This window comes from Lepisosteus oculatus, chromosome 4, assembly GCF_040954835.1.
Source record: "Lepisosteus oculatus isolate fLepOcu1 chromosome 4, fLepOcu1.hap2, whole genome shotgun sequence".
NCBI lineage: Eukaryota > Metazoa > Chordata > Actinopteri > Semionotiformes > Lepisosteidae > Lepisosteus > Lepisosteus oculatus.
Window position 1 is genome coordinate 14,675,182 of NC_090699.1, and position 27,455 is coordinate 14,702,636.

Below are 27,455 nucleotides of genomic sequence, written 5' to 3' on the forward strand. Positions count from 1 at the left end.
TGTTCCTCTGTTTGCCCGGGTGTGGGATGGCGGTGGACTTTGTATTTAATAGCAGTATCTTCTGTGTGTTTGTGTGAACAGGAAAATTACATTTGTCTCCAATATCATACCCGAATCAGGAGAGTTGCTGGTGTAGCCTTAAAAGGCGAACATGACCCAGCAACTGCATGTTCTTACAAAGAGGCTTTAACGAGCATCTCTCAGTATCCCGGAGCTGTGTCCTTTTTAAATATCTGAAGAAGTAATCGGTTTCGCATTGTCTCCTTCTTAAATAAACACAGGAATCCTACCTGTCTGTCGAGCCACGTATTTAAAAAGACTTGAACTTTCTGAACCGCTTTTGCTCTTTTTTATTCAAAGCACACCTGCCAGCATGAAAAGCAACCAGGGCTGCGGTGAGTTTCATCGTTTGTGCTGTTTGCTGGAGGGGTGACAGCCTGGAGGTTGACATGCAAACTCGTCCTGGGCCATTACAGTGCGCAATGCAAAAGACACGACTTCTCCTGGGAGAAACATGATGACTTAATGATCAACACATTTGTATTCTCTCGAATTGACTACTGTAATGGAACAAGTAATAGGTTTATTACATGCCGAAAAAAAGAAGAAAGAAAAAAAAGAAACCAGCTCCTACAGCCTGTATACAGCCCAGCAGTTTCTGTTGTATTTAAATCCTGCTACAAATGTAAAGAATCAAAAGGCAAGACATACATTGGACATACAGTATGGAAAAAGTATCATTTTCAGCTTTTATACTTGTGAATTCCCCTGGATGTAAAGTGTCTATTCCTGTATCTGTCTTAATATTGTCTCCGTTTTTGTATGTGTGGTGTGTAAATAACAAAACCTGTATGTCGGCCGTTCATTACAATAGACTCTCAAGGCGCCGTGTGACTCAGACGCACCGCTGAGGAATTCTCCACGGGAAGCCCTCTCTCTCTCTCTGGCGAGGGGCTGTATTTTCTCCGGTGGTGCGCTCACTGTCATATCTGTCGTATCTGTGTCTCCAGAGGGCAGGGTGGGCCCCACGCTGTATTCTACACCAATGACTGTGGAGATCAGGTGGTCAGTGGTGAGAGGGAATACAGGATGAATGAAGGAGCTGTAGATATGAGCTCTGTGGAGATCAGGGGGTCAGTGGTGAGAGAGAATACAGGATGAATGAAGGAGCTGTAGATATGAGTTCTGTGGAGATCAGATGGTCAGTGGTGAGAGAGAATACAGGATGGGTAGAGAAGCTGTAGATACGAGCTCTGTGGAGATCAGGTGGTCAGTGGTGAGAGAGAATACAGGATGGTCTCAGGTTCGAGAAAGAGGCTGAAACAGATTTTGCATCCTCAACAAGGTTCGGTAAGTCATTCCCCAGTTTAAGGGCTGTGTGACTGAGAGCTCTGCCACCTGCACATTTCTGTTCATTTGACGGGTTTTGAGATACACAGCATCCTTTGACCGGAACAGTGTTAGTGATGCTTACGGAAACGTAAGATCACGTAGGTGGCTAAGCTGTCTTCGTATGTGAGCACAGACCCTTGAGATGTATGTGGTGTCATATGAGAAGCCAGTGCAGTGAAGGCAGGACGTGGATGATGTGATTGTGCTTCTGTGTTCTAGTCAGCTCATTAGAACAATTCAAGTCTTTGAACGTTCCTAATCTGGAGAGGACATTCTGAATTAGCTGTGTTTCTGAGATGTGGAAAAGAAACACCAGGCACCCTCTTTCTATGAGAATCAACATTAAGCTCAGGGTGAAACTTTTTGCCGAGTTACTGTATAGTATTTTTCACTGTTTCTGTGATGCTCACAGTGTGATCAGCCACATTAGAAAGGGGCTGTGACATGTGATGATGAACTTTTATTGGCCCAATGATAAGGAGTTCTGTTTATCTGGCAATAGTTAATAAGTAATTCCAGTAATTTCTGGGTTTCCTGTGTTTCATTTCAGCTTCACATTGGTTCTGAAAGTGAACACTTATCCAAGACGTACTGTTTATTGGGCATGTTGAAACTGGTTCTTAGCCTGAAATCTAAAACCATTAGAAGGGTTACAAACAACAGGAGGCCATTCACTCAGTCTAGCTACTGTAGTTAATAATATATCAATCTGGTTTAAATCCTTCTTTAAAACTAAATCCTGTTGTTTTTAAAGAAGCCCAAATATAATGATCAAGAACACAGTTGGACAGTTGTTGACTTTGACCCACAGGCCCACAACCGGCTAAAGAGCTGCCCCTTCCTCTGTGTTTCAAACCTACTTCACTCAGTAGTTTAAACTAAGTGTGAAGTATAATGAAGAGGAATGCGTGAAGATACTCTCACTTTTTCTACGAAAGCTATAGTTTTGGAAATCTTTTAAATAATGGTGCTCCTACAGAAGTCCTCCAGTTGAGCGATCTGCATAAAGGACCCACAGAATCTAAAAGCTTCGCAACTCAAGGTCAAAGTACCCATAGATTGTGCCAAAGCTATTTGAATCAAATGGCTTTTTATTATTATTATTATTAAATTCCTCTTTTAATCCTCCTCGGTGACAAGGGCTGTGGTTCTCACCGCGGGGGGCGGGCATAGTGGATCTTCTGTGGCTGGAGGGGCGTGGTTTCCATCACCAGGGGCGCCCCCTTGTCTGTAATCCTGTTTTGACTTTTTTGTTTTTATGTTGCCTTTTTTCTTTACCAGCAGAGTTTTTTTGGGGGGGCAGAAGCTACAGTATATAAAGAGACGGGACGTGTGTGCCGCTCATCTCAGACTGACACCCCGTGTGCGCTGAGCTGGTAAGTCAACACGGTGTGCGGTCCTGGCTTCAGAGCCGCCGGCCTCTGGGCGCCTGAGAGGAGCCGTTCCGAGGGCTGATTCTTATTATTTTATTATTATTATTAACTCAAAGGAAATTGGGCTGCGTTCTGGCCCCATGAGCCGATTTGTCTCAGATGTGGAAATCGTTTCTTATTCTTATTCTTGAAGGGGTAGCATGAGCTCATTCCTCTTTTGAAACGAAACTGCAAGTATTCAGTGAAAATGAAATACTTATGGGTATGATTTTTACATTTTCAATCTGTACAGACCCCAATATTGCTGTCGTACTCCAACAAGATGAAGTCGCTGCTGTTCCTCGCTGCCGTCCTGCTGCTGTCTCTGAGCTGCGGTGAGTTCACTCTGTCTCTGAGCTTCATGTGACTCTGTGTTATTCACAGTGGTCACTCACTGCCCCTTTTATCAACACAGGAGGTACTGACAACAGTTCTCCTCGCACAGACAGACTGGTCATTTCAGACAGGATCAAGGACACTGATCTCACAGACAGACTGGTCATTTCAGACAGGATCAATAACACTGATCTCACAGACAGACTGGTCATTTCAGACAGGATCAATGACATTGATCTCACAGACAGACAGACTGGTCATCTCCGACTATCAATAACATTGATCACACCGATAGACTGGTCATTTCAGACAGGATCAATAACACTGATCATGTAGACAGACTGGTCATTTCAGACAGGATCAATGGCCGTCATTATGAATTTCAAACAACTTTGAGCAACACTGGGGGAAAATTGGGGGCACTGAACACAGAAATGTTAGCTTTTCCATGGTTTAACATGTACACATGCAAGGAAGAAGGGAGAGAGATGAAGCATACTCTTTTAGGGTGCCAGGTGTTGGCAGAAATGAAGTAGAAAGAAGCGATTCAGTGATGAGGTGGAGTGATGAGAGAGAGGCCATACCTGCTCACCAGACTCTCTCCTCTTGACTCTGTCCCCCTGTCGTAGAAAGATTTACAGTAAACGTCTTTACTGTGTCCATTGTAGTATTTAATATTTATATGGAATTTTACCTCTGAAGGGAAATCTTAGTGCCTGAACATAAAAAGAATAGGAGCATACTGCAACGCGTGTGAAGTCCATAAACGATATTAATTTTGGAACTTAAACATACAGTATATGGCTGGTCTCGGTACTTTAAAGAAAAAATACACACCAGTATTCCATTTCTCCCTAAACATTTTAAGCATCGAAGTTTTTAACGTGATACCGGAGTCAACAAGCATACTTTTAGAATTTGATTAAAAGGGAATATAATATGGAATCGCGTATCTCAAGAAATTAATAACGATATAATTATATTCATGTTGCAAAAAAACTGCAACGGACATTAAAACTCCCTTGCTTTTAACAGAGCGTTCCATAATTTCTAACTACGAAAATGATTTAAACTGCGACACTTATCATTCACCAAGAGCTCGAAATATCACAAGGATCCTCTAGAGCACAGCAAAGACTGTATTAAAAGAATCGCGTATCTCAAGAAATTAATAAGATATAATTATATTCGTGTAATTCGTATAATTATATAATGCCAGCGAACTCTTGTTTTTATGTCCACTATAACTACGCTGGGCAAACGTTCCGAGGTCAAATTCTTCCAGCACGGGGGTACCTTTAAAGCAGAGACGACGGCACCGAAATTTTTTGGCGTGTCTTCTCTTTAAAGCCCTGGCCAAATATGAAGACAGTACGTACAGTTATAATTCAAACAGAATTAAAAACTACACATCCCAGTTACCATGGTGGTGCTTGTGATCATTGCGTTTAACTAACGAAACAGGGCGAAAAATCAGTCACATGACTTTGGGGCAGAGTTTCGAAAGCTTAACCTATCAGCAACAAAGCGAAATTTACACGATAGGCTACCTCCAACTGTCAGTTACACGACTGTGTATGTCGACATTATGAAAAAAATGTTTCAGGCATTGATGTGAAGGACAACAGAGCTTTCACTGGCCGATTATCATTATTATCATTATAATCATTATTATTAATAATGATATTAATTTAAGGGTCTAAATATCTAAACATATGTATCTGTATAGCAGGTAGTATCACTGTATTCCACTTTCTTTGTAAACACGGAAAAACAGATTCACAATGCAAAGCTGTATCGCTGTGTAAAAAAACCCGGTTTGTAATGAGCTGCTGAGCTAAGAATAGGAATGTTCCTGCTGGCAGAGGGGGTGGAAAGTGCTTGCGGTCATTTAATTAGTATGCTTTCAGAGAAAATGTTTCAGGTGTGAAGAACATAGATCTCCAATGCAATTTCAACCAAACCTGTTCCCACACACCCTGCCCCCACTACCATTAGAATATACACAAAGCACTCAAATCTTTCGAGCTAATGATCAGGTGACCCGAGAGAGAGCGAGAGAAACACCAAAGGGTGCGGAACCAGGGAACTATTTACATGGAAAACGGGCGATCTCCCCAGACTGTCCGCCCGTTTCACTGTTACCTGGATACCTCTTTATTTAGAACTCACTAACACTGATTTTTAATTTAGAAGGATTCAAGTAGGGTTTTAGATGAAAGGCAGCGATCTTAATCTCTGACCAAGCGAAACGTTTCATTTTTTCAAAGAAATGTTTGTTAAAAAATAAAGTCATAGTTCCATGGGATTCAATCACAGACCATGTGACATGGGAGTCAGGAAACTAACACACAGCGCCACCGGATTTAATAATGCCATAAAAACGCTATAAAATAATGTGACTAGGCACAGAACAAGTTTACAGCACAGTACAATAATGAATGCTGACCATGACTTTAGAAGCATAAATTGCCTTACACTCAATTTAAACACAAGCTGTCTTTAGCCCTTTAAGCTGGTTCATACAGAAATGTAGAGATCCAGGCTCAGAACACACAGCTTCATTAGCGAATACATATGCAGGACAACTAGAGAAGACGTTTTACAGAGGATGGATTTTTAGAAACATCCCATCAGTGACATCACTGAAGTCAACTCCTAGGTACTGTAACTGTCGTGTGGATAGTTTCACAAGAATCAGACAAAGGTTTAAGCATCACTTGTTCTACATAAAACTGAAAAAAAAAACAACAACCCATAATGTACTTCTTTGCGGCTCTGTTTGCCCAAATCATATATTCACAACGTGAAATCTAGAAAATAATATTACGTAACCAAAATCCGCAATATGGAAACAGAACCTGTGTAATTGTTGATAGATGATGTACTCATAACATTTTTACAAGAGGAACTACAATGACTTGTATGTACTTGATATCTCTAATCAATCCTAAAACGCATACCGTTTCGCGCTTCTTATTAGTTGCTCAAAAGTAATTTGACCGTATGAAATGCATAATATAAACCTAGAAACATATACGTGAGCAGTACTTAAGCACTGTAGTATCGGTGTTAAGACATACCTCTCAAATACTGTAAATCAAGTTAAAATATCTCAAGACCGATTCTGGTCATAATGAAACCATGTTTCGTGTATGTTTTCTTTAAAGTACCGAGACCAGCCATATACTGTATGTTTATGTTCCAAAATTAATATCGTTTATGGCCTTCACACGCGTTGCAGTATGCTCCTATTCTTTTTATGCTCAGCTACTAAGATTTCCCTTCAGTGGTAAAATTAGATATGAATATTCAATACTTAAACGGGCACAGTTAAGACATTAAATATACATATGCAGTACAGTTTTCATACGGTAATATGTTTATGTTCCTAAATCAATCTCTTTTATGAGCATGTGAAAGGCATGGTGAATCGATTCTCAAAAATTACTGTACTTTGCATGATTGGAAACAAATGCGTGATTGCGAAATGCTGTGGTGTTACTTTTACAAAGACGGTCAATGAAAAAAAGAATGTTGACCAGGGCAATACTTTGAGTTTACACTTACAGCTTGTCCAAGGTCATTCATTATTAATACTATTAGTAATATCTTCGTTAAAGACTTTGATGGCCACAGCTCAAACATGAGAGGTTGAGCTTTATTAGCTGCACCTTGCGGAAATTCCGGATACTATTATTTTGCTTGTCGTATTATAGGAGAATTTACGGTAACTCGCGGTATTTACCGGTAACTTGCGGTAGACTGCGTACAGCGTACCGGAAAATAATACGGTATCGCCCGCGCATTTTGAATGGCTGCATCTGTAAATGTATTGCACAGGTCCCTGGCATATATTGCACAAAAGTGTTTGTAAACGGGAAAAAGAAAAAGAAAAAGAAAGAGAACAGATGTAGCAGTCGATGTGTAGATGTGTTTAGTCCAGAAACAGGTCACTGTCGATGTTGCCTCTGCCAAGACGCAAGGTGGATGCGTTGTACAGTCTTATGGCAGACGGCAAGAACGACCTCCTGTAGCGCTCCCTGTCGCACCGTGGATGAATCAGTCTATTGCTGAACGTGCTCTTCATTCCTGCAAGCCTGTCATAGAGGGGATGGGAGAAGTTGTCCATGATGGCCTCTAGTTTGGACACCATTCTCCTCTCAGCCACTACCTCCAAGGGGTCCAGGTCAGACCCAATGACAGAGCTTGCTCTCCTGATGAGCTTGTTCAGCCTTTTGGAATCTACTGCTCTAATCCCAGAGCCCCAGCACACCACTGCGTAGAAAATGACGCTCCCCACCACCGACTGATAAAACATGTGCAGCATCTTACTACACACATTGAAGGATCTGAGCCTCCTCAAGAAGTAAAGTCGGCTCTGTCCCTTCTTATAGATGGCCTCGATGTTCTTAGACCATTCCAGTCTATCGTCGATGTGCACTCCCAGGTACTTGTACGAGTCCACCATCTCCACGCCACTCCCATGGATGTAGAATGCGAGAAGACAAAGCTTCAGTGAGAAGGAAACCGCCAGAGGAACTTGGCTTTGCTGCCTGATAGAGTGTGCGGGTGCACAGACAAGCAGCACTGAGGTCATCCTGAGGTGCAACCAAAAACAGGGGACCGAGCCCAGGAGAAGCGCACAGGCGAGGTTGAGAACGCAGCCCGGGTCAACAGCAGACAGTACAGGCCGGGAGGGGCCATCAGTAGGACAGAAACGTTACATCGAGGGAACGAGTTACAACTTGTGCCCACGAGATAACGAGTTCGTCCCCACGATGTACAGTTCCCGCGCACGACATAACTCCATCGTCCCCACGCTGTCTTTCGCCCCTGCGCACGAGCTCGCCTTTTCCTCCGGTCCCTTCGCGTCACGGTGGCCGCGCGCACAGAGAGCTCCTGGGCGCCAGCAGGTCTCCGGGCTCCGGGCGAACCAGGTTCACACGTGACCACGTCTGGATGTGCGCGCGACAGCCTGTGAGCGAGCGGCTGTCAGCACCGTCACGTCTGGGTCTCGCGGCCGGAGATGACGCCGGGTGTGTTCATGTGCGCACGACTACCGCGCCACAGAGAAAAACGTAAAGAGGTTTTTTTTAAAAGATTTTTTATTTAAATACGAAAAGGGAAAATGCAACAAACGGGGGTTTATACATACAAATATACAGATGTCTCAACACGACACAACAAGGAGCAACAAGTGGATGAAACGGGGGAAAAACACTTTGTCCGTAGTACAGAGGTTATGTGGTGATAGAGGTTACATTCAATAAGTTTGTGCTTAAAGACGTTTGTAGACCAACTCACCAGTCTTATTTTTAAATATTTTCAGTGAATCAGAGTACAGCTTGAATGCGTTAGAAAATTCTTTAAAGCTTTCGGATTCTGTTTTACTCTAAGCGTAAGTATGTAAAATTTCGCACACGAGAGAAGAACATTTACCATCACACGGACTTCGTTTGGATTCGAGACACCGGGAACAATATTGTAGCGCCCTCGCCGGGCGCTGCGGCCGAAGAGCAGCGAGGGGCAGGGCTGGAGTAATAATATTAATAATAACTGCTTACACTTCTATAGCGCTTTTCTGGACACTCCACTCAAAGCGCTTTACAGGTAATGGGGATCCCCTCCACCACCACCAATGTGCAGCATCCACCTGGATGATGCGACGGCAGCCATAGTTCAAGTTCATGTTCAAGTTCAAGTTTCAAGTTTATTGTCATTACACTCATATACATGGTATATGGTATAACGAAATGCTATTTAGCTAGCTCTCGGACATACGTAGTACAAAGAGAAAAACAACAATACAATTGTGTAGCAAAAGAAAGAGAGACAACAGGCAGTGTGCAAAAAACAACAACAGACGATGTGCAAAAAAAACAACAACAGGTTATGTGCAAAAATATGCATCAACAGAATAAAATAAAGTTAAAAAAGTTAAGAATAAAATTAAGTGCACCAGAACGCTCCCCACACTCCAGCTCTCAGTGGGGAGGAGAGCAGAGTGATGAAGCCAGTTCAGAGAGGGGGGTTATTAGGAGGCCATGATTGGTAAAGGACAGGGGGAAATTTGGCCAGGACACCAGGGTTACACCCCTACTCTTTTTGAGAAACACCCTGGGATTTTTAATGATCACAGAGAGTCAGGACCTCGGTTTTACGTCTCATCCGAAGGACGGCGCCTGTTTACAGTACAGTGTCCCCTTCACTATACTGGAGCATTGGGACCCACACAGACCACAGGGTGAGCGCCCCCTGCTGGCCCCACTGACCAGCAGCAACCTTAGTTTTTCCCAGGAGGTCTCCCATCCAGGTACTGACCAGACTCACACCTGCTGAGCTTCAGTGGGCTGCCAGTTGTGGGTTTCAGGGTGATATGGCTGCTGGCTATACGAAGATATGTATAATGATGGACTTTTAAGACCTTAGATATATGTTTGATTATTTTAAATGAAACAAAAATTGAAAATAAAAATATTTTCCAATATTCCTACATCAGTCTGCATCTGCGAGATGGTAGAGTTCCCAATGTTTTGCAGTTGAGTTATGAACTACCTGGGTCAAACGATTACTTCTTCAGATTTCTAAAAAGGACACTTCTCTGGGATACTGAGAGATGCTCGTTAAAGCCTCTTTGTAAGAACATGCAGTTGCTGGGTCATGTTCGCCTTTTAAGGCTACACCAGCAACTCTCCTGATTCGGGTATGATATTGGAGACAAATGTAATTTTCCTGTTCACACAAACACACAGAAGATACTGCTATTAAATACAGAAATCACCACCATCCCACACTTGATTACATGTTATTTATGTTATGTTATTACATGTTACTGTTATTGCTATTGTGTAACTGTCTATTGTCTCATCTTCTGTCCTATTTATATACTGCACCTGAGTGACTAATGAGAAACACTTTTCATTATACTATGCACCTGTGTAAGTTTAATGACAATAAAGTTGAATTGAATTGAAGATACTGATATTAAATACAGAATCCACCGCCATCCCACACCCGGGCAAACAGAGGAACAAAACTGCAGAATAGTTCCTCTCGCACCAGCTTGAAGTGGGCTGACCGGGATTAAACTTGCGTTTAGTTTGAAGGCTTCATGTGTTTCTCTTACAATATCTTAAAGATATTGACAGCAGAAGATTTGTGCGAGCTCAAGGAAAAAATGGCGGACAAACGACAAAGTGAAGGCTGTGAACACATTCACAATGTACCTGACACACGAGGCACGTGTTTTCGTAGCTCTGGGGTGGTGAAGACGCTGCTCACGGGCCAAGTGCGTATTCGAACCTCGAGCGAACTTGCCCGCGGTCCCGGGTCCCGGGTCCCGGGTGTTGGGTTCAACAGAACAGCGAGCGGCACCGGAGAAAATACAGCCCCTCGCGAGAGAGAGAGAGAGAGAGATCCCAAGGCTCCCGATCCTACTGGAGAGGGAGGAGGGAACTCAGTTGATCTGGCAGCCCAGTATGTGATCTCTGTCACAGCCTGAGGAACAGTGAGTCTGTCTCCCAATAATGCTCCAGCCGCCTACAGAATATGTCAATATTTAATAATATGTCTTTGTTGTAAATGTCTGTAATATGTCTGTTACTTCTATTTTTTGTTTTGTTTAATGTAGATATCATTACTTTCATTTGCTTTGGCAACGCTGATTGTACCCATCGGTCATTCTAATAAAGCACCTTGAATTGAATTGAATTGAGAGAGAGGGCTTCCCGTGGAGAATCCCTCAGCGGTGCGTCTGAGTCACACGGCGCCTTGAGAGTCTATTGTAATGAACGGCCGACATACAGGTTTTGTTATTTACACACCACACATACAAAAACGAAAACAGAATATTAAGACAGATACAGGAATAGACACTTCACAGCCAGGGGAATTCATACGTATAAAAGCTGAAAATGATACTTTTTACATACTGTATGTCCACTGCATGTCTTGCCTGTTGATTCTTTACATTTCTAGTAGGATTTAAATACAACAGGAACTGCCGGCATACGGGCTGTAGGAGCTGGTTACAGCGCGGTGACGCCACCGCCCTCTGCTCCCCTGCGCGTAACAAGGATGCTGACGCCGGGGCGGACGGAGGTCTTCTCTAACTCAGCCGGCAGGACCCCTGTCGAGAGACGCCGGGGACCCGGGCTCGATCCTGAGGCGGGGGACGGGACCGCAGGAGCCCGAACTCGCTGCTGATCGCGAAGCACTGCGCTTCTCTGGGGGTTAATGGGAGAGCTGCGTGAAGGTGCCCCCCTACAGAGAGCACAAACGATGAAGCCCACCTCATTCGTTAGTGCTGCGTTTGTGCCGTTGAAAGTAGCGTTTGTGCTGCTCTCGTTCCAGAGATATAGCGCCTTGTGTTTCCGGTGATCACGTGAACACAGGCGGTGACTTTGACCTCCAGTGACCCCGTGTGCCGAGTTCAAGCGCTGTGCCGCTGGTGCGAGAGGAACTGTTCTGCAGTTTTGTTCCTCTGTTTGCCCGGTGTGGGATGACGGTGGATTTTCTAAGAGGCTTTAAGGAGCAAGTCTTTATGCCTCGTAGCGGTGTCCTTTTTGAATATCTGAAGAAGAAATCAGTTACGCATTGTCTCCGTTTTAAATAAACAGAGGAATCTTACCTGTCTGTCGAGGCATCCGGAAGATCCGACCTGTCTAAATGCCACGTATTTAAAAAGACTTTTAAAGCTCTTTTTATGCAAAGCACACCTGCCAACATGAAAAGCAACCAGGACTGCGGTGAGTTTCATCGTTTGTGCTGTTTGCTGGAGGGGTGACAGCCTGGAGCTTGACATGCAAACTCGTCCTGGGCCATTACAGTGCGCAATGCAAAAGACACGACTTCTCCTGGGAGAAACATGATGACTTAATGATCAACACATTTGTATTCTCTCGAATTGACTACTGTAATGGAACTGTAATGCTGAAAAAAAGAAGAAAGAAAAAAAAGAAACCAGCTCCTACAGCCTGTATACAGACCAGCAGTTTCTGTTGTATTTAAATCCTGCTACAAATGTAAAGAATCAAAAGACAAGACATACATTGGACATACAGTATGTAAAAAGTATCATTTTCAGCTTTTATACTTGTGAATTCCCCTGGATGTAAAGCGTCTATTCCTGTATCTGTCTTAATATTATGTTTTCGTTTTTTGTATGTGTGGTGTGTAAATAACAAAACCTGTATGTCGGCCGTTCATTACAATAGACTCTCAAGGCGCCGTGTGACTCAGACGCACCGCTGAGGAATTCTCCACGGGAAGCCCCTCTCTCTCTCTCTCTCTCTCTCTCTGGCGAGGGGCTGTATTTTCTCCGGTGGTGCGCTCACTGTCATATCTGTCGTATCTGTGTCTTCAGAGGGCAGGGTGGGCCCCACGCTGTATTCTACACCAATGACTGTGGAGATCAGGTGGTCAGTGGTGAGAGAGAATACAGGATGAATGAAGGAGCTGTAGATATGAGCTCTGTGGAGATCAGGTGGTCAGTGGTGAGACAGAATACAGGATGGTCTCAGGTTCGAGAAAGAAGCTGAAACAGATTTTGCATCCTTAACAAGGTTCGGTAAGTCATTCCCCAGTTTAAGGGCTGTGTGACTGAGAGCTCTGCCACCTGCACATTTCTGTTCATCTGACGGGTTTTGAGATACCCAGCATCCTTTGACTGGAACAGTCTTAGTGATGCTTACGGAAACGTAAGATCACTTAGGTGGCTAAGCTGTCTTCGTATGTGAGCACAGACCCTTGAGATGTATGTGGTGTCATATGAGAAGCCAGTGCAGTGAAGGCAGGATGTGGATGATGTGATTGTGCTTCTGTGTTCTAGTCAGATCATTAGAACAATTCATGTCTTTGAACGTTCCTAATCTGGAGTGGACATTCTGAATTAGCTGTGTTTCTGAGATGTGGAAAAGAAACACCAGGCACCCTCTTTCTATGAGAATCAACATTAAGCTCAGGGTGAAACTTTTTGCCGAGTTACTGTATAGTATTTTTCACTGTTTCTGTGATGCTCACAGTGTGATCAGCCACATTAGAAAGGGGCTGTGACATGTGATGATGAACTTTTATTGGCCCAATGATAAGGACTTCAGTTCTGTTTATCCGGCAATAGTTAATAAGTGGCTTCCAGTAATTTCTCTGTTTCCTGTGTTTCATTTCAGCTTCACATTGGTTCTGAAAGTTGACACTTATCCAAGACGTACTGTTTATTGGGCATGTTGAAACTGGTTCTTAGCCTGAAATCTAAAACCATTAGAAGGGTTACAAACAACAGGAGGCCATTCACTCAGTCTAGCTACTGTAGTTAATAATCTATCAATCTGGTTTAAATCCTTCTTTAAAACTAAATCCTGTTGTTTTTAAAGAAGCCCAAATATAATGATCAAGAACACAGTTGGACAGTTGTTGACGTTGACCCACAGGCCCACAACCGGCTAAAGAGCTGCCCCTTCCTCTGTGTTTCAAACCTACTTCACTCAGTAGTTTAAACTAAGTGTGAAGTATAATGAAGAGGAATGCGTGAAGATACTCTCACTTTTTCTACGAAAGCTATAGTTTTGGAAATCTTTTAAATAATGGTGCTCCTACAGAAGTCCTCCAGTTGAGCGATCTGCATAAAGGACCCACAGAATCTAAAAGCTTCGCAACTCAAGGGCAAAGTACCCATAGATTGTGCCAAAGCGATTTGAATCAAATGGCTTTTTTTATTCCTTTTATTTTCATCCTCCTCGGCGACGAGGGTGTGGTTTCCATCCCCAGGGGCGACTGCTTGGCTGTAATCCTCCGATTTTACTGTTTTGTTTTTATGTTGCCTTTTTTCTTTGCTGGCAGAGTTTATTTTTGTCGTCATTCCGTAAGAATAGGGGCAGAAGCTACAGTATATAAAGAGACGGGACGTGTGTGCCGCTCATCTCAGACTGACACCCCGTGTGCGCTGTGAGCTGGTGAGTCAACACGGTGTGCGGTCCTGGCTTCAGAGCCGCCGGCCTCTGGGAGCCTGAGAGGAGCCGTTCCGAGGGCTGATTCTTATTATTTTATTATTATTATTAACTCAAAGGAAATTGGGCTGCGTTCTGGCCCGATGAGCCGATTTGTCTCAGATGTGGAAAGCGTTTCTTATTCTTATTCTTGAAGCGGTAGCATGAGCTCATTCCTCTTTTGAAACGAAACTGCAAGTATTCAGTGAAAATGAAATACTTATGGGTATGATTTTGACATTTTCACTCTGTACAGACCCCAATATTGCTGTCGTACTCCAACAAGATGAAGTCGCTGCTGTTCCTCGCTGCCGTCCTGCTGCTGTCTCTGAGCTGGGGTGAGTTCGCTCTGTCTCCGAGCTTCATGTGACTCTGTGTTATTCACAGTGGTCACTCACTGCCCCTTTTATCAATACAGCAGGTACTGACAACAGTTCTCCTCGCACAGACAGACTGGTCATTTCAGACAGGATCAAGGACACTGATCTCACAGACAGACTGGTCATTTCAGACAGGATCAATAACACTGATCACACAGACAGACAGACTGGTCATTTCAGACAGGATGAAGGACACTGATCTCACAGACAGACTGGTCATTTCATACAGGATGAAGGACACTGATCTCACAGACAGACTGGTCATTTCAGACAGGATCGATGACACTGATCTCACAGGCAGACTGGTCATTTCAGACAGGATCGATGACACTGATCTCACAGACAGACTGGTCATTTCAGACAGGATCGATGACACTGATCTCACAGGCAGACTGGTCATTTCAGACAGGATCGATGACACTGATCTCACAGACAGACTGGTCATTTCAGACAGGATCGATGACACTGATCTCACAGGCAGACTGGTCATTTCAGACAGGATCGATGACACTGATCTCACAGACAGACTGGTCATTTCAGACAGGATCGATGACACTGATCTCACAGGCAGACTGGTCATTTCAGACAGGATCGATGACACTGATCTCACAGGCAGACTGGTCATTTCAGACAGGATCGATGACACTGATCTCACAGGCAGACTGGTCATTTCAGACAGGATCGATGACACTGATCTCACAGGCAGACTGGTCATTTCAGACAGGATCGATGACACTGATCTCACAGGCAGACTGGTCATTTCAGACAGGATCGATGACACTGATCTCACAGGCAGACTGGTCATTTCAGACAGGATCGATGACACTGATCTCACAGGCAGACTGGTCATTTCAGACAGGATCGATGACACTGATCTCACAGACAGACTAGTCATTTCAGACAGGATCAAGGACACTGATCTCACAGGCAGACTGGTCATTTCAGACAGGATCAAGGACACTGATCTCACAGACAGACAGACCGGTCATCTCCGACTATCAATAACACTGATCTCACAGACAGACTGGTCATTTCAGACAGGATCAATGACACTGATCTCACAGACAGACAGACTGGTCATCTCCGACTATCAATAACATTGATCACACCGATAGACTGGTCATTTCAGACAGGATCAATAACACTGATCATGCAGACAGACTGGTCATTTCAGACAGGATCAATGGCCGTCATTATGAGTTTCAAACAACTTTGAGCAACACTGGTGGAAAATTGGGGGCACTGAACACAGAAATGTTAGCTTTTCCATGGTTTAACATGTATACATGCAAGGAAGAAGGGAGAGAGATGAAGCATACTCTTTTAGGGTGCCAGGTGTTGGCAGAAATGAAGTAGAAAGAAGCGATTCAGTGATGAGGTGGAGTGATGAGAGAGAGGCCATACCTGCTCACCAGACTCTCTCCTCTTGACTCTGTCCCCCTGGCCTGCAGGAGAGGCCCTGAGGTGTAACAACTGCATGGGTCAGCGACAGGGTGCGGTCCCTGGCAGCTGTACAGTGCAGACGTGCACGGATGATAACAACGTCTGTGTGTCTGCGATCTTCCGCCCTCCTTTCTGTAAGTCAAGATACTGGGTCTGTGTGCTGGCTTGGTCAGTGTGTCTCTATCAGCTAATACACACAGTGTGTCTCTATCAGCTAATACAGTGTGTCTCTTACAGTTAATCTTCAGAATGTCTCTTTAATATATCAGTGTATCTGTTTGACACTCCTCGTGTCAGCTGTGTGTGCTGTTTTGAAGGTCAGGGAAGTGGCTCAGCCCAGCGAGAGTGCAGTCTAACCACCCCTCTCTGTCTCTCTGCAGCGGGTGCCATCCGGAGGTGTGGCAAGTCCTCAGAATGCGCCATGCTGAGCATGGGAGGGAACTCCAGGGTTTCCTGCTGCAAGACCGACCTCTGTAACTGAGCCGTGGCGGGAGGGGGGAGAGACCCCTCTGGGTCAGGTACGGGGAGTCTCTTGTTGTCCCAGGGGGTTGTTCTTACCTGATTCTGGCGAGTGGCATGAGTGGGAGTAGGGCTGTGGTGCGTGGAGCCCGTGTGGAGCCCACAGGCCCTGGACACTGTGTCTGTGTCAGACTGCTGTGTGTGGAGCAGACAGCCCCTCCTCTGATGTTAAACTCTCCTGCAATAAACTGGATTGGAATCAACATCACACTCTGACTCCCTCTGTGTGTGTGTGTGTGTGTGTGTGTGTGTGTGTGTGTGTGTGTGTGTGTGTGCTGAGATAACTGATCGAGATGATTAATGACTCATCTCACCTCCCTTGCTATTGAGTGCATCTGTTTATTTTTTACTTAATTTCATCTATTTTCTGTAATTCCCTTCGACAGTGATTTCCGTGCATCACTTTGTAAGTTACGATAAGCAGGGATCGTGGGAATGTCTTGAGACTGACATATTTACACGTCTGCTTATTTCCACACTGATCGTTCATAAACCTCTGTGAGAATGCGAGAAGACAAAGCTTCAGTGAGAAGGAAACCGCCAGAGGAACTTGGCTTTGCTGCCTGATAGAGTGCGCGGGTGCACAGACAAGCAGCACTGAGGTCATCCTGAGGTGCAACCAAAAACGGGATCGCGCAACCCAGGAGAAGCGCACAGGCTGTTTAGGGTTCTGTAGCATTCCAGTTTATGTTGTGTGCGTGTGTGCATGTGTGCGTGTGAGATATTGTTGTTTGATCTGTGCTGTGATGTGGTTGAGTCTGGGTTGTGGTGCTCTAGCAGTGCTGTCCTGATGCTGGTTAGTGTCGGTGTGGCTCAGGTCAGTGAGCCTCAGGACCAGCTGGCTCAGGGGGGCTCTGTTTTGGGCTCAGCAGGCCTTTGTGGTGGTAGGAATTTTGGTCGCTGGTTTTAAGGTGTAGCCAATACTTTATTACTCTTTTCTGTATGTTTATCAATAGTGGGTACTGGCCTAATTCGGCCCTGCACCCGTCGTTAGGTGTTTTCCCTGCACACGGAGGATGTTTCTACAGATCTCCATGTGCAGAGTTTCTGTGGGGTGTTTGTCCCATTGAGTGTACTCCTGGTCTGTGAGGGGACCCCACACTTCATTGCCGTATAGGGCAATGGGTTGGATAACACTTTGAAATATTTGGAGCCAGATTCTGTCTCTCTCTGCGGGCGCGGGAGTGCTGTGCTGGCTGTGCCGAAGTTCAATAAAGCGCAGTTTTTCACTCAACGAGTGTCTGAGTCACCGAGTCCGTCCTCGCCGAACCCGAATATATTACAATAAAAATCAGCCCTCGGAACGGCGAGTTCAGAGCAGTGTCGTGGAAACCTTTACGGTTAGAATAAAGGAGCCGCAGAAAGTATTCTCGATTACTCAGTAAGGTCTTTATTCATATTGCAATATGGGAAAAAGCCATCACCCGTTTGTGCAGAGAAGTGAAAGCTGATTCAAAAGCAAGCAGGGAGAGCCCTTGTTTTATATCTTTTTTTAAGCTGATGCAACACTTCAAGGACAGGCAAAGCAGTAATTTTCCATTCCTTATAGGTTTTTGCTTTAGTTTAAGCAAAGAAGAGCAGTTATTCAAATAGTTTCTCATACTCCCTTCTTCAAGCAGCAGAGATAAACATTATTAAAACATCCCGTGCCCTTGACGAGTTGGGTGCTCTCACACTTTGTTCTACGTATCCGGCTGCGTATCCGGCAGCACAGCTCTGTCCGTAAACAACATTTTTAGTATACAACACTTTTTATCAGTAACTTTCCATTACAGCAGTCGAACCGCCTCCTCTCAGGCTCCCAGAGGCCGGCGGCTCTGAAGCCAGGACCGCACACCGTGTTGACTTACGAGCTCACAGCGCACACGGGGTGTCAGTCTGAGATGAGCGACAAACACGTCCCGTCTCTTTATATACTGTAGCTTCTGCCCCTATTCTTACGGAACGACGACAAAAAAAATAGTTGTCGTTTTGCGAAACTCTGCCGGCAAAGAAAGGAAGAAGATAAAAGCAAAACAGTCAAAACGCAGGATTGCAGCCAAGCGGGAGCCCCCGGCGATAGAAACCACGCCCCTCCATCCCACAGAAGCTCCGCTATGCCCGCCCCCCACGGTAATAACCACGCCCACATCGCAGAGGACACGCCCACTCACCCGTCCTTCCACGCCCTCCGGTAGCGCCCGGTTGAACGTGCGACAAGCGCCTCGGGGTGACAACACAGGCACGGAGCCAGCTCATTCCCGTTAGTCATTTGTGTGTTTTTTGGGGGATGACTGCCGATCTGGGAAGAAACGTACATCGCAGGAGTACACCGAGTGCTATTGTGCAAGCGTGGACAACGAGCCAGAAAAGTAGTCCGAAGGAGGAGAAAAAGATGGCTAGTTCTAATAGAGGTGTACACAGCAGGTTGGCATTTGACTTTTCCATCTGTGCCGATATATGTTCGACATCTGTGCCCTCACACCCTGAAGAAGGCTCCACGACCGAAACGTTGTTTTCTTTCTTCTCTTTTCAGCAGGGAATAAACCTATCACTTGTTCCTTTGCAGCCTGCGCATGCTGACGCAGCTCCCCTCCCGATGTTATGCTGTGAATGTATTTTGCTTTTACTTTGCTTATCTTTACTTATCTTTTTGGCATTTATAACAGAGAGCTCAATCAGAATCAGTCAAGTGCAAAGCAGTCCCAGGTGAGACAAAAGAGCACAAGACAGCCCAGAGACAAGAGGAGTTCATTCTGCCCATCTGGCCTAGTAATAGTTCATTGATCCCAGGATCTCATCCGGCTGTTTCTTGAGAGAAGTCAGGGAATCAGTTTCAATAACATGGCTGGGCGGCTTGCTTCACTCTCCCACCACCCTCTATGTAAAGTAGTGCCTCCGGCTCTCCATTTTAAATGCTCTTCGGTGTAGTTTCTGCTTGTGCCCAACTGGAAATTGCACTTGGTGGCAGAGGAATTTAGCCGCGGGTTTCCAATGGTCCGAACTGGTAGGTGTTGCTTAACTGTTGAACCAGTTCGGGCTGTCTGCCTGTCAATGTCACTGGTAATGCAGTGGAAGGTCAGCGGTCTCTCATGAAAGCAGTGCCGTCACAAAGCAGTCTCTGCTGAGGTTTGAAGGCACTGGTCACCAGCAGATACGGGCTGAACTGTGTCTTTTGGGATTTGAACCAGGAGTACTGTGATATAGCTCGTGACCCGGCCAGGGGGGGTGGGAACTGTCCTGTTTCTTTTACTCGAGTCCCGGGAGTGTTCTCCTGCACTGCTGCGTCTCTCTGCTGTCCATTTTTCATGAGACTGGACACTTTGATTTGCGCCATGTCTGCAGGAAGTCATTGTCACTGTTCTGCTCTGTCACTGTACTGTACTGCTGTCTCACTGTACTGTACCGCTCTGTCACTGTACTGTACTGCTGTCTCACTGTACTGTACCACCCTGTCACCATACTGTACCGCTCTGTCACTGTACTGCACTGCTGTCTCACTGTACTGTACCACCCTGTCACTGTACTGTACTGCTGTCTCACTGTACTGTACCACCCTGTCACTGTACTGTTCTGCTCTGTCACTGTACTGTACCACCCTGTCACTGTACTGTACCGCTCTGTCACTGTACTGCACTGCTGTCTCACTGTACTGTACCACCCTGTCACTGTACTGTACTGCAGTCTCACTGTACTGTACCACCCTGTCACTGTACTGTACTGCAGTCTCACTGTACTGTACCGCTCTGTCACTGTACTGTACTGCTGTCTCACTGTACTGTACCACCCTGTCACTGTACTGTTCTGCTTTGTCACTGTACTGTACCACCCTGTCACTGTACTGTGCTGCTCTGTCACTGTACTGTACTGCTGTCTCACTGCTGAAGGGTTAACAATTTTTTCTCTGTACAGCATGTTCCGCAAAACACTATCAGCTGCTGATAAGATCAGGGTGCTGCAGACACAAAGAATAGCTTGTTTTAAGAATCCCAAAGAATTGTTTTTGCGCAGAAGGCCAATTGTAACTACCTGTTTTTAGAAAACTCTGATATACTGTAGTTCAATTACGTAGACATCTTCTGATTAAAGTAGAAGTTTGCTTAACAAATAGAAATGAATTAAGATTATTTTTTTTTCTTTTTGAGACTTAAGCTATTTGTATTCCTCATCAAGTACAAGGTCAGCAGTAACCTTTCTTATCAGAACCAACCTCCTAATAGCAGTTTCAAAGTTGCACAGTGACAGAGGGACACACTTCAGACACAGTGCAACACAGTACAGTGAGACAGCAGTACGGCACAGTGACAGAGGGACACACTTCAGACACAGTGCGACACAGTACAGTGAGACAGCAGTACGGCACAGTGACAGAGCGACACACTTCAGACACAGTGCGACAGTACAGTGAGACAGCAGTACGGCACAGTGACAGAGCGACACACTTCAGACACAGTGCGACAGTACAGTGAGACAGCAGTACGGCACAGAGACAGAGCGACACACTTCAGACACAGTGCGACAGTACAGTGAGACAGCAGTACGGCACAGTGACAGAGTGACACACTTCAGACACAGTGCGACACAGTACAGTGAGACAGCAGTACGGCACAGTGACAGAGGGACACACTTCAGACAGTGCGACAGTACAGTGAGACAGCAGTACGGCACAGTGACAGAGCGACACACTTCAGACACAGTGCGACACAGTACAGTGATACAGCAGTACGGCACAGTGACAGAGCGACACACTTCAGACACAGTGCAACACAGTACAGTGAGACAGCAGTACGGCACAGTGACAGAGCGACACACTTCAGACACAGTGCGACACAGTACAGTGAGACAGCAGTACGGCACAGTGACAGAGCGACACACTTCAGACACAGTGCGACAGTACAGTGAGACAGCAGTACGGCACAGTGACAGAGCGACACACTTCAGACACAGTGCGAGAGTACAGTGAAACAGCAGTACGGCACAGTGACAGAGCGACACACTTCAGACACAGTGCGACACAGTACAGTGAGACAGCAGTACGGCACAGTGACAGAGCGACACACTTCAGACACAGTGCGACACAGTACAGTGAGACAGCAGTACGGCACAGTGACAGAGCGACACACTTCAGACACAGTGCGACAGTAGAGTGAGACAGCAGTACGGCACAGTGACAGAGCGACACACTTCAGACACAGTGCGACAGTACAGTGAAACAGCAGTACGGCACAGTGACAGAGCGACACACTTCAGACACAGTGCGACACAGTACAGTGAGACAGCAGTACGGCACAGTGACAGAGGGACACACTTCAGACACAGTGCGACAGTACAGTGAGACAGCAGTACAGCACAGTGACAGAGGGACACACTTCAGACACAGTGCGACACAGTACAGTGAGACAGCAGTACTGCACAGTGACAGAGCGACACACTTCAGACACAGTGCGACACAGTAGAGTGAGACAGCAGTACGGCACAGTGACAGAGCGACACACTTCAGACACAGTGCGACAGTACAGTGAGACAGCAGTACGGCACAGTGACAGAGCGACACACTTCAGACACAGTGCGACAGTACAGTGAGACAGCAGTACGGCACAGAGACAGAGCGACACACTTCAGACACAGTGCGACAGTACAGTGAGACAGCAGTACGGCACAGAGACAGAGCGACACACTTCAGACACAGTGCGACAGTACAGTGAGACAGCAGTACGGCACAGTGACAGAGTGACACACTTCAGACACAGTGCGACACAGTACAGTGAGACAGCAGTACGGCACAGTGACAGAGGGACACACTTCAGACACAGTGCAACACAGTACAGTGAGACAGCAGTACGGCACAGTGACAGAGCGACACACTTCAGACACAGTGCGACACAGTACAGTGAGACAGCAGTACGGCACAGTGACAGAGCGACACACTTCAGACACAGTGCGACAGTACAGTGAGACAGCAGTACGGCACAGTGACAGAGCGACACACTTCAGACACAGTGCGAGAGTACAGTGAGACAGCAGTACGGCACAGTGACAGAGCGACACACTTCAGACACAGTGCGACACAGTACAGTGAGACAGCAGTACGGCACAGTGACAGAGCGACACACTTCAGACAGTGCGACAGTACAGTGAGACAGCAGTACGGCACAGTGACAGAGCGACACACTTCAGACACAGTGCGACACAGTACAGTGAGACAGCAGTACGGCACAGTGACAGAGCGACACACTTCAGACACAGTGCGACAGTAGAGTGAGACAGCAGTACGGCACAGTGACAGAGCGACACACTTCAGACACAGTGCGACAGTACAGTGAAACAGCAGTACGGCACAGTGACAGAGCGACACACTTCAGACACAGTGCGACACAGTACAGTGAGACAGCAGTACGGCACAGTGACAGAGGGACACACTTCAGACACAGTGCGACAGTACAGTGAGACAGCAGTACAGCACAGTGACAGAGGGACACACTTCAGACACAGTGCGACACAGTACAGTGAGACAGCAGTACTGCACAGTGACAGAGCGACACACTTCAGACACAGTGCGACACAGTAGAGTGAGACAGCAGTACGGCACAGTGACAGAGCGACACACTTCAGACACAGTGCGACAGTAGACTGAGACAGCAGTACGGCACAGTGACAGAGCGACACACTTCAGACACAGTGCGACAGTACAGTGAGACAGCAGTACGGCACAGTGACAGAGCGACACACTTCAGACACAGTGCAACAGTACAGTGAGACAGCAGTACGGCACAGTGACAGAGCGACACACTTCAGACACAGTGCGACACAGTACAGTGAGATAGCAGTACGGCACAGTGACTGAGCAACACACTTCAGACAGTGCGACACAGTACAGTGAGACAGCAGTACGGCACAGTGACAGAGCGACACACTTCAGACACAGTGCGACACAGTACAGTGAGACAGCAGTACGGCACAGTGACTGAGCCAGGGATTTAGGCAGCCGGAGTAAAAAGGTTTGCTGTGCAGAAATAGAAGCATGGACAACAAATATATGTGCTTTACTTTTTACTCTTGCCTGAAAACACCACGATCAGCACCTTGTTCTAAAATCGTACGTGTACTTTTTCAAAAGATTCCTCTCCTGCTGTTTTTAATCATGTGCAACTTAATATTCACGTTTGTTTTTCGACGGTTCTGCTCCAGGCTCTGTTTTAATGTAATTTGTCACGATTACGAAAATTTGGGTACATTTTGCTCCGCCGTGATTGTTGTCTTTGTTGAAAAAAAAAACAACAGATTGCATACGGTAGGATCTTATCCAAACTCGTCTTGGACTGGCCTGTGAAACGGGGCCGGAATATGTAGGGGGGTCCCGAGGTCCACCTGGGCGTGTCCCACACGACACTCTCTATTGCGGAGGGGGCGTGGTATCCGAGCGTTTGTTTTCGCAGCCCCAGGGTTGTGTTACGGTGAAACGTAGTGGGCTGTGTTCCAAACGCGTGTTGTTCTGAGTACACACAGAGCTGAATACAGGAACAGGCGGTTTAAACTGGAATTCATAAAATGTTTGTTTTCGAGTTTTACCGTTCGGGTTGTGCAAAACACTGTTTCGAAACACCAGGAGATCGACTATAAAAGAGAGGGGCACGTTACTCGCCACAGACCAGATCCTAATAGAGTCCATCCATTGGAGAAAAGGTAGGTCTTTTGATTCTTATTCATTCTATCTTGATTACCTTTATTGTTGATAGGAGTTCAAGTCGTACTTGAAAGAGCAATGCAGCTGTTTTGTGTACAATCTAAATCAAGGGACGTTCTGTGAAAACTGTATAATGCTCTAGTAAACAAGTAATAGGTTTGTTCCAGGCTGAAAAGAGAAGAAAGAAAACACAATGTTTCGGCCGTGGAGCCTTCTTCAGGTGTGAGGAACCTGAAGAAGGCTCACACCTGAAGAAGGCTCCACAGTCGAAATGTTGTGTTTTCTTTTTTCAGCCTGGAATAAACTATTACTTGTTCCTTTGCAGCCTACACATGCTGACGCAGCTGCCCACCTGCTCTAGTAAAGCTTATTTAGAATACTGTGTACAATTTTGTACTGTGCACCCTTTGAGCACCAAGAAGTGTTCTGCACTGACAGGCTGGAGGAACTGAATCTCTTTAGTCTGAAGGGAGTATCCCACACTGACAGGCTGGAGGAACTGAGTCTCTTTAGTCTGAAGGGAGTGTCCCACACTGACAGGCTGAAGGAACTGAGTCTCTTTAGTCTGAAGGGATTGTTCTGCACTGACAGGCTGGAGGAACTGAGTCTTTTTAGTCTTGAACATGTAAGAATACTCAGGGATAAATATTCAGAATCCTTAAATGCCTTGACCAAAGCCAGCCCTGAGAATTTCTTCACAATAAACAGTGAAAAATCAACAAGAGGAATTGAAGACAGAGAGTAGGATGTGGTTCAGTCAGGACAGGAGGCACTATTCTACACAGAGGGTGGTAGGAGTGTGAAACGAGCTGCCCCGGTCATGTTGCTGGAGCCGATATGCTGGCTTCTTTCAAGAAACAGCTGGATGAGACACTCAGATGAGATGCCAGCAGCCACGTGAGTCAGGTGGGGGCAAAACGACCACCTCTCGTTTGCAGTCCTTCGTACATTTAAAGTGCTCCTGTGCTGCTCTTTCACCCTGCAGTGTGCTGCTCAGGAAAACGCTCGGACGCTGCAGAGATGAAATCCCTGGCACTTCTGGCTGCTTTTCTGCTGGTTTTTCTTTCCTTTGGTGAGTCCACGTCCCCCGGAGCAGTCCCGCACAGTCAGACCGTTGGCTGTGCAGAGAAAGGGGCAGAGTGACGGGGCTTGGCTGGGGCAGGGTGGAGGCGAGAAGCACAGGGGTGGGGAGGCTCGGCCTGCTGTTGCTTTCGGGAGAGACGTCCAGTTCTGTGCAGGAGCCTCAGTGTCTCTGTCCCCCTGGCCTGCAGGAGAGGCCCTGAGGTGTTACCACTGCCTGGCTCCGGGACAGGGTGGGAGGCCTGGCAGCTGTCGTACCACGGTGGAGACGTGCACGGGTTTGAATGACGTCTGTGTGTCTGCGATCTTCCTCCCTCCTGCCTGTAAGTCAAGATACTGGGTCTGTCTGCTGGCTTGGTCAGTGTGTCTCTATCAGCTAATATAGACAGTGTATCTCTATCAGTTAATACAGACGGTGTGTCTCTATCAGTTAATACAGACAGTGTGACTCTATCAGCTGATATAGTGTGTCTCTATCAGCTAATACACACAGTGTGTCTCTATCAGCTAATACACACAGTGTGTCTCTATCAGTTAATACAGACAGTGTGTCTCTATCAGCTAATACAGACAGTGTGTCTCTATCAGCTAATACAGACAGTGTGTCTCTAACAGCTAATACAGACAAGTGTGTCTCTATCAGCTAATACAGACAGTGTGTCTCTATCAGCTAATACAGACAGTGTGTCTCTATCAGCTAATACAGACAAATGTGTGTCTCTAACAGCTAATACAGACAGTGTGTCTCTATCAGCTAATACAGACAGTGTGTCTCTATCAGCTAATACAGACAGTGTGTCTCTATCAGATAATACAGACAGTGTGTCTTTATCAGCTAATACACACAGTGTGACTCTATCAGCTGATATAGTGTGTCTCTATCAGCTAATACAGACAGTGTGTGTCTATCAGTTATTTTTCAGAATCTGTCTTTAATATACCAGTGTATTATAATGTCTGTTGTCTAATTGTATTGTCCATGTCTGTTTGTTATTTGTGCCTATTTTTTTTCTCTAATGTTACTGGGTACAGCTGAGCAAGTAAGCATTCCAATACACGTGATGTATATGGCAAATAAAGAAATCTTGAATCTATTTGTTTGACACTCCTCGTGTCAGCTGTGTGTGCTGTCTTGAAGGTCAGGGAAGTGGCTCAGCCCAGCGAGAGTGCAGTCTAACCACCCCTCTCTGTCTCTCTGCAGCGGGTTACTTCCGGAGATGTGGCAAGTCCTCGGATTGCCCCATCCTGAACATGGGAGGCGTCATCAAAGCCTCCTGCTGTAGGACCGACCTCTGTAACTGAGCCGTGGCGGGGGGCGGGGGAGAGACCCCTCTGGGTCGGGCACGGGGAGTCTCTTGTTGTCCCAGGGGGTCGTTCTTACCTGATTCTGGCGAGTGGCATGAGTGGGAGTGGGGCTGTGGTGCTGTGGAGCCTGTGTGGAGCCCACAGTCCCTGGACACTGTGTCTGTGTCAGACTGCTGTGTGTGGAGCAGACAGCCCCTCCTCTGATGTTAAACTCTCCTGCAATAAACTGGATTGGAATCAACATCACACTCTGACTCCCTCTGTGTGTGTGTGTGTGTGTGTGTGTGTGTGTGCTGAGATGACTGATCGAGATGATTAATGACTCATCTCATCTCCCTTGCTATTGAGTGCGTTTGTTTTTTAATTTTTTATTTAATTTCATCTGTTTTCTGTAATTCCCTTCGACAGTGATGTCCGTGCCTCACTTTGTAAGTTACGAGAAGCAGGGATCGTGGGAATGTCTTGAGACTGACATATTTACACGTCTGCTTATTTCCACACTGATCGTTCATAAACCTCTGTGAGAATGCGAGAAGACAAAGCTTCAGTGAGAAGGAAACTGCCAGAGGAACTTGGCTTTGCTGCCTGATAGAGTGTGCAGGTGCACAGACAAGCTCAGCACACTCTGACCCCCTCTGTTAGGTGTGTGGGTGTTGAGATGATTGATAGTGACAGTGTATGTGTCTCTGCCCCATAACTGTGTCCATGATGTCCGCAGTATTCTCCTATAAAATGACCATGATGTCCTCAGTATTGTCCTATAAAATGACCAAAATGTTTTCAGTACCGTCTTATAGTATGACCAGGATATCCTCAGTACCGCCTTATAGTATGACCATATGATGATCTGAGAACTGTCCTGTAGCATGACACTGACGTCTTAATTACAGCCCTGTACAGTTTAAACATTTGCAAGATGCACAGAACACTGAACTCGGCG

General features: G+C 46.0%; 2 protein-coding genes across 2 annotated transcripts; both read left to right on the forward strand.

The window, feature by feature from the left end:
- The first annotated feature begins 2,750 nt into the window (after window positions 1-2,750).
- LOC138238147 (lymphocyte antigen 6S-like) lies at window positions 2,751-16,670 on the forward strand. Its single transcript, XM_069188193.1, has 4 exons — window positions 2,751-2,768; window positions 3,058-3,139; window positions 15,957-16,082; window positions 16,329-16,670. Exons 2-4 carry the CDS (start codon window positions 3,088-3,090, stop codon window positions 16,427-16,429), a joined length of 279 nt encoding a protein of 92 aa, XP_069044294.1. The 5' UTR covers window positions 2,751-2,768; window positions 3,058-3,087; the 3' UTR covers window positions 16,430-16,670.
- A 7,350-nt stretch (window positions 16,671-24,020) lies between these two features.
- On the forward strand, window positions 24,021-26,756 carry LOC138238146 (CD59 glycoprotein-like). Its single transcript, XM_069188192.1, has 4 exons — window positions 24,021-24,129; window positions 25,116-25,202; window positions 25,402-25,533; window positions 26,412-26,756. The coding sequence occupies exons 2-4, from the start codon at window positions 25,151-25,153 to the stop codon at window positions 26,510-26,512; spliced, it is 285 nt and encodes a 94-aa protein (XP_069044293.1). The 5' UTR covers window positions 24,021-24,129; window positions 25,116-25,150; the 3' UTR covers window positions 26,513-26,756.
- Window positions 26,757-27,455: the final 699 nt, after the last annotated feature.